Here is an 8240-nt window from a genome sequence, read left to right on the forward strand (position 1 = left end):
TCCTTTACATACTGGGTATAACATATAGGGTACTTACTGTTGTACATACCTTGCTGTCGTATGTATTGCTCCAAATATCTTTTAAAGTGATGTTTTTAATGTAGAATTAAATCTGACAAACTGGACATCTTTTAGTTCTGCCAGTAAAACATAACAAAATCAAAATGTAGCCCTTAATTTTTTGCTGTCAATTCAAGATGTTCTAGTTTTCCAGCAATTTCTACAAAATGAAGTTTCCATTAATAAAGATTTTAGGAACACAGCTGACTCAGCTTGTGTGTAGCACTTACGTCAACACTGAATGATTTGTTTTTAAATAGTTGAATTCTTTACAACAGAAAGGACCAATAACTGCAGACTCAACTCCGTGTCTTTCCACAACATGTCAATGCACTTCAATATATAAAAAAACTCTTAGCAATTAACTAAAAAATATACTGAACTGTCAACTATGCCTGTATAGTTGGGTCTTCTATTTAAAAATAGCAATCCCGTCTTAATCCAGCTACTGGTGTTCAGTAAGGAGCCTCTAACCTGAGATGACCTCCAGCAGCAGCATGAGTTTCAGTCCATCCCGGAAGTCCTCCTCGATGTTCTCGATCTGCGTCCCTGCTTTCCTCAGGTGAGAGTTGCACCAAGCTGTAAATGTCTGCAGGAATGAGGAGAAAGAAGACAACTATCAGTCTCTGAAATGAAAGAATATGATCTAATGCGAAAACATGCCGCGTAGCGAATCTTCATCAGCCCATCAGAAGCTTCCCAAGTGTTTATAGTTGACTTGACTTAAAGTTGCTAAGGCAGCTACAGGTGTGAGATGCGTTTTTTCCAAGCCGTGCACATGGATGCAGGCTGTGGTTCTCAAAAACTGGTTCCTCAAAACATGGCCGCTCGTCTTGTTGGTCACTTGGTGGTAAACGTTTGTTTCCGTCTGCAGGCTTTGCATAGAAAAGGCGCCAACCCATAGAGGTACAAGCTGAATAAAACAGTACCATAAATAAGGAAAATCAGTGTGGATATCACAAATTTAAAACAAGGTGGGGCTATTCAGACTGGATAGACTCATGTTTATTTTTCGTGTGGTGGGCCTAAACTGTCTGGCTCGCGATTATTAAACTCTAATGTAAAGCCTTACTCCTGAATCAAATAGAGAATCTGACTTGAGAGCGGAGAAAATAAATGATCTAAACACTCCATTTGACAGATCCACTGACTGTCCACCATCACACCAGGATCAGCTGAGAAGAGGGCTTTTTCAATACAGTCATGCTGGACAGTAAACATCAAAACACTGACTGACTGCAGAGGCTTTATGGTTATTGACATTTACTTATGAAACATGGGGAAAAAGGAGAAAGAGAACATTTTGTTTTTCTAAAAATGGTAAACACTGTCCCCATTTCAAAAGCTTATTTTATTTTTTACTAAAAAAAACAGAACTGGAGGCAATTTATTTTATAATAATCAATATAATATAAACTAAACTGTTGTGATATATGCATGCATCTCAACCCTTAAATTTTATTTAAGCATAACTTGCAAAGGTTTAATTGAAGAACACTGGTCTGCAGCAACGGTTCCCAAAGTCAGGTTGTGTTTTGACTCCTGCACAGGAGCTCTCCTCCAACAGAAAATAAGTCCAAGTTTAGAAAAACACCCCAATGATAATTATTTAAAAGTCTGGTCCAAGTCTGCTCATTTCCAAAGTGTACTTCAGCAGATTAAATCAAAAACATGGGGGCAGCTGCCAAGGTGGTTACAAAATGGGCCACGGTGGGACCGTCACAGCCCAGTAAGACACCATCTTTAGCTGCTAGCTCTAATCTCAGCTCAACTTGAATGAGTTACTGAATCTGCTCCAGCTTCAGAGTAAAGTGACAGAGTTATCCTGCAAAGACCAATTAAATGTGATTTATTTACAACGTCTCAGTCTTACAGATTCCTCTGCACGCTAACAAGTTTGAATTCTCATTCAATCGCACCACATTGGAGCACTCAGCTGACAATAGGTGACGAAAGCCTTGGATTCTGTGTTATTGCTGGCACAGAAACACTAACAGAAAACATCTGGAGCTGCATGCGAGTCGCCCAACAGGAGCTGGCATGATGAATGGACCCTGTTGCAAACGCCTCTTTATTAGTTCCCGGGTTAATTACACCCCGAGCCCTGACACCAGAGAGCTGGAGGAGGATATGCAGGAGCAGAGCCAGGTGGTTCTGAAAACCAGCACTGTCTTTCAGCGGCCCGCCACCTTCTGCCGCTGACAACAAGCCCACTTCAAGTCGCGGGGGACGTGTTGAACTTCCACCATGAGCTCACAGTGTGAGCTTTATACGGCCATCAAACCTCAGAGTGGAAGAACTGGATTTCAGATGTGTGCAAATTTGTTGGCATGCGGTGGAAACTCTGCAACTGAGGACACTTTGGATGAGGATGTAGAGGGGAAAGGACAGAGTATATGGTGCTTAATCTTTAAAAAAGGCAGAAATGTCAGAAAGTAACCAAACACCCTCAGCCTAAAGCATATTGATTTCCTGCAAAGTTACTCATGATTTCATCCAGGCTCTAACAGGTTCAGAAGTATTTCAAATTACTCCAATCAATAACCCATTAGAAGCAGGCTAAAGAGTTTACTCTGTCGAGGCAGAACTGTGGAGTCAGCAGCAAACATGGCTACTGTACTACAATTTAATCACAGCATTAACATCTGAGCAATATCTGGCTCTGCAGGTTTATACTCTCAGAGTGTACATGCTACTTCTCCTTGATAAGCATAAAGTTATCGTTTGTCTTTTCTTACCATGGCTCCCTTTTCCCCTCTACTTTATTGAAACGAAAACGCCTTCAAAACGTGCCAGAAAGATGGATCACAGCAAGACTGTACTTCAAAATACTGACATGCTAATACATCATCAGCAAAATATAAACCGCTTGATAGCGAGGGGGACCGAAGAGGCCAGATATCTATATTCGGGTTAACGGTGTGCTTCAGGGAATTATATGAACACTCTCTTAGTCAAGTTGTCAGCTTGGTGAAGATTTTCACAAGACCAGACAGATGAAATTGGCAAAAGACTTCGGGTCAACTAGCAAAGAACACAGTTGTGAGAATGACTAAAAGTTCACAGAAGGAATGTTAGCTTGTTAAATGTGCTGTTCTGGGCAGGACGACAGGCCTCCTCTTTGCAGAATTAGCCCGCCCTCCTGCTGCTCCTCGTGCTTTAGTTCAACAGTCTGTGAAATCAGGGATTAAAAGGTGGGATCTCACTGGGTTGCGACCGTTGGAGCAACTCAGTATTGTGAGAAAATAGATTTTAGCGAGTCTGCGCTGGAAAATGTGTCTGTTCGCAACCAAGTGAACAGAGAATTGGGTGTTTTGAGACGCATGCAGATTTGTATTCTTGGCCGTGCACATTATTTCACTGCCCACCTCGAGTCACAGGTACGACGGAGTACACTTTAATTATGAACATGGGCAGATTTAGGCTTGAAATAGAAAGCAGCAACAAAAACAAGGACCAGCTGCTACTGTTACTTGCTGCCTAGCTCTCGAAAGCATCACTGTTCAGTTTCAGCTCGTGGAACAATAAGATGGTTTTGCAGAAGTTTGCAGAAGTGGACAGGGTGAGTCAGACAAAAACATCCTGATTTCACACGAGTTGAATCTTCTACACAATAGATAGAGTGTGTGGTGTCAAGCAATAGAGCCAGTTGCTTTATTTTTAATCGTGGAAGAAACTTTTCCTCAAATGTTTCAACTTCTGTGTCAATCTTGGAGCGTCTTCAATACAAAAAAAAAATGACTTTTTGACAAACTCCAGAACTGCTATAAACTTTTACATGAGCTCTTTTTTTTATGAAAGACATTTTTCTGTGACAAAGAACAAAAGCACATGTGGAAATAATGATGTCTCGCTTCTGTTGGGTTCCAGTTTTTAAATGCTGCAGTTTACAGACGCCGTTGACGGCGAAGCCATTAGTCTCTGGCTGTCCTCTAATGTCAGTGCGTCTCTGTGGTCTGTGCCACTGTTTGGGATCAGGAGGCTGAAGTGACTGTCACCCACATTGGTCCAACAAACGTTCAAATCCTCATTTGTACTGCCCAGTTCACAAAAACACGAACTAGAGAAACTGCGTGTTCTGTAAAAGTGCAGTGTTAGTGATAAGTGCTGATTGAGAACAAGCTGAAACTTGCTAAAGAAGCTAAAACGTAGTTGTTACAATTAAAACAAGCAGAACACGAGCTAAAAAGAACAAAACAATGGCTGAAAATAGCAAATGTTAAAGCTAAAACAAACAAAATGGTACCTAATTTATGCAATGCAGATGCAAAAGCAAAAACAGCAGCTCAACTTAGCAAAAAACACTGAAGCTAAAAGTTGTCAAACACTGAAATTTGAGAAACACGCTAAAGCTAAAATGAGAAAAACAGTAGCTGAACTAAGAAAATGGATACTAAAGCCAAATTTAGCAAAATAGATAAGGCTAAATGTGCTAAAAATGGCAAAAAAGGGATGCAAAAATTATCATGGCAGTAGCTAAAAGAAGCAAAACAGATGCTAAAGCGAATATATTTTAATTGTGATGAATTCTTTTAAACAAAGTGAAATGCTGACGCAGCATGTGTGAACTGTGGCGTGTCTTACATGAAGGCTGCAGCTGGAACTGAGCAGCCATGAACATGTCAGTGCTGCAGCTCTAACACAGAGTCTGCTCCATCTTTCCCAACATGTCGTGCAGCAGAGCCAAGTGTCTGCAGGAGGAACAGCGGGCTTATAAATGTTCTTCTTCTCCTCTCGGTAGACGGGCAGCACATAAAACCAACAGGGGTCGGGAGAGGGAGAAGCCTGCTCTGCGTCACTTTTCGGGAAACTTGCCCGTCAGCATCATTAATTAAGTTCAGTGGTTTCCCCGCAGCAGCCACTGAAAGTAAAAATGTCCAAGCAGCTGGAGGGAAGTCGACATGAATACTCGCAGTGTGCCGTTAGGTGCAACGAAAAGAGCCTGAAAATAAACTAGTAAAGAAAAACAAGGAGCTGGTTTCATGTTTGAGGCACGGAGAAACGATGGAACCCACTTTGTATTAAGTGCAATGCTACAGAAACCGAGCCACTGCAATAAAACCCCTAGGTAACAACAAAAACAAGTTGTTTATCTGTCACGAGGACAAATGCCACCTTAGAATATCTTGCAGCTATTTTATAGCTGCAGCTTACAGCACATTTAATGAAGAGACAATTTTATTCTTTTGGAGATTTCCAAACACCTCTCTTCTCATTAACCATTCAGACATTAAAGATGAGTTAAAACCAATCACATTTTTTTCCTTTTACACATTGATTAAAACCCTAAAACTCATCTGTTTAGTAAAAACATTTACATTTTTTTAAACTAAAACAGTTCCTTTATAATTTCAACTAACTTTAATTTAATTATTTGCCACACTGAATATTCTGGGGTAAAATTAGTCAAATTAGCCCAGATTGTCACGTTTTATAATGACATCTGACTTAACTTCAGAATTTAACAAAAGGTTGGAGCTGACATTAACTAGAAAAAGGTTTAATTTAACGTGTTGCCAATGAGCTACACTGTAAGCCACTTGCTGTTGGTACAAATGACATCAGTTTTTCACAGCTAAAAAAAAAAAGCTTTGTTGAATAAGCTATAATGGACTTTCAAGGTGTAAACCTTTCAGACTGCCCCCCGCTCCCAGCCTCCCTCCTCCTTCTTTCCCCACTCCATTAATCATCCTCAGTTAGGAAAATATTTCCTCCTTCCCTGCCAGCTCCATATTAGTACAATCCTTTAACTGAAACAAGCCAGCTCATGAGTGCGAGCCCCTGCCAGACGTGAACACATGAGCGGACACGTTTGGGGGGGAGAAAAAGGGAGGAATGGCTGCGAGAGCGCCTGACGTCGCAGCCAGAACTCTAACGTCCTGCTTAAATCCCAGAATTGTGGCGTTAAACGGCAAAATGGTGGAATAAACCGATAAAAAAGGTGACATTAGAAGTTTGTCTAGTTTGCATTCTTTTTCTTTTTTTTTTAACAATCAAACCTGCAGTGAGAAAACGGCGTCAGCGCCTGCAGCTAGAGCTCTAATGAGAACGAATCCTGTCGGGATGAGCTGAGGAGAAAATGAGCCTCAGTGCATCCAAGGGAGGTGAAGTGTCTTTTCTCTCCTGTTAAGTCTATTTCTGCTGCCTCCGTTTCACTTGTGGGGGTCAGAAAGTGCTTGTAGAAAGAGTCTCGTGTGCCAGGAAAACAAAGCTGCCAACACCTTTGTCCTGCTCACACTTCCAGATGATTGTTGGGATAGGTGACGGATTAAGTCCCTGCATTTACCCAGATGAGTTCGCCGGTAGCTTGGTGGATTTCAAAGTGGTCCCCTGGAGGGGCAGCCTCGCAGGATGGGAGGGCTTTGCGTGTCCTAAGGGTGTGTCGCCAGCAAATGATAAGAAAGGAAAGAACCTGTCTGTTTTTAGTCAGCTTTTCAGAGAAGTGCTCAGCTCTCATAGGAAGGAACAAACTTTCCACTTATTGCTGAACGCTAGTTAGGTTTTATTTACTAGCAAAGCGAATCTGAAAGGCTAAAATAAAATACATATTTGAAACAAAGTCTTCTGTCTTTATACACACACATACACTCCAACACAACCTCTTCAGTTTTAAAGGAGCTCTGTTAGGGATTCTTCTGGTCCAACTTTGAATCAATGAAGTAATCTTTGGATGTACGTCTACAGCTGAGTCAACCCAATTCAAAATGGCCATCACAGCTTAGCAAACCCAAAAGAGGTTATATAGCTCAGCCAGTTTTACAGATGTTGAGCAACGATTTGGTGTGGTAGTAGTTGAGCCTGCTCCTCAACACATACTGAACTAGAAGCACTCAGAAAACATGAAAACATCATAGAAATCCGTTCATAAATTTTTGAGTAATCTTGTGCACAGACAGACAAACGCTACCAAAAACCTAAGCTCCTTGGCCGAGGTAAGGACCACACGAGATCAGCCCAACATCCTTTCTAAGCTTCAGCTGCTTCCCTTCTCAGCAGGAGATCATGTCAGTCTGAAAGTCCTGCATGAAAGGCGACGGGTGATATGCAAACCTTCAAGGAATGCTTAGGCCTTTAAATCATTTTTGCCTGATGACTGGGTCAGCGGTTTTGGTTCTTTAACCTTTCAGGACAAAAATGAAGAAAATATACAAGAAAACTTAAAGTGAGCTGTGATTCCTTCACGTGTAACTAATAGAAAGAGGCTGAGCGAGGTTTACAGGAGCGACCCAGCAGCAGCAGCAGGTAACGGGCCGTGGCTCCGTTCGTCCTACTCCGAGTGGATCACGGACAGGAACAATACCACCTTTCTGCCTGATGGACCCAGTGGAGTCATTGCTCTTCCTTGAAAACAGAGGAAGGGCAGGAGTCAGGAAGGCCTGCCAACCACAGAGAGAAGTACGCTGTGGGGGTCAGAGGTCATCATCCATCCTCCTCTGGGTTTCTCCTCTAAAGCACAACTGTCCACGAAGACGTACAGAGCTGAGGACTCAGGCTCAGCTGGTGTGTGTGCGTGTGTGATGCCTAAATGAAACCTATCGTTTCCCCTCGAAACAGTTTCAAGATCAGAACCTCTTTTTTTGGCTCGCCTATAATTTCATTTTCCTTACATTAGCTTTGACGTGTAAATATAGTTTGTTAAAAGAAACGCATAAAGACCTGCCAGATGCTCAAGCTTCAGTTCTTTAGTCTGTTTTCAAATTTTATGCCACTACAATCAAAGTCAATCAATTAAGGTTGGACTAAAACGAAAAAAAAAGCTTAAACCTTTTAAGAAACTTGCAAATACATCTGATTTTCTTTGTTTCTGTGCTAGAGGTGCGTTTCTGCTGCTAAGCCCAGAGCAGTTAACAGTAAAGGGCTATAACAGGCACTGAAAACTGCTCCATTAACCATTTAAACCCCTGCAGAACTGTTGCAGGAGCTCAAAAACCTTTCGCTAGAAAATGTATCTGAACACAATCCTGGACAGGAAATTTTCAATTTGACAACCTATGCAGCATTCTGGTAGGAGCCTTCCTCTTGGCCATGAAGAAGAAATGCTGTGATGGAGCCTTTCAGCCTCTCAGGTGGCGCTTCCATCCAGCTAGGGCGCTGACTCAGCACGCTCATCCCATTTACACTTATCTGCCGCCTGGGCTGCTGCTTCAGCACACATGTGCAGGGGGAAACTGAACGGGGGG

The 8240-nt window shown here is 42.0% G+C and overlaps 1 protein-coding gene across 3 annotated transcripts in view; it reads right to left on the reverse strand.

The window, feature by feature from the left end:
• The window catches only part of actn1 (actinin, alpha 1), a 64318-nt gene that overhangs the window by 28169 nt on the left and 27909 nt on the right, over positions 1 to 8240 (reverse strand). For all 3 annotated transcript variants that reach the window (XM_017415800.3, XM_017415767.3, XM_017415783.1), the window contains exon 2: positions 535 to 649. In XM_017415800.3, the coding sequence (XP_017271289.1) occupies positions 535 to 649 (115 nt within the window). The remainder of the gene's footprint in view (positions 1 to 534; positions 650 to 8240) is intronic.

Source organism: Kryptolebias marmoratus, linkage group LG10 (assembly GCF_001649575.2).
Source record: "Kryptolebias marmoratus isolate JLee-2015 linkage group LG10, ASM164957v2, whole genome shotgun sequence".
Lineage (NCBI taxonomy): Eukaryota > Metazoa > Chordata > Actinopteri > Cyprinodontiformes > Rivulidae > Kryptolebias > Kryptolebias marmoratus.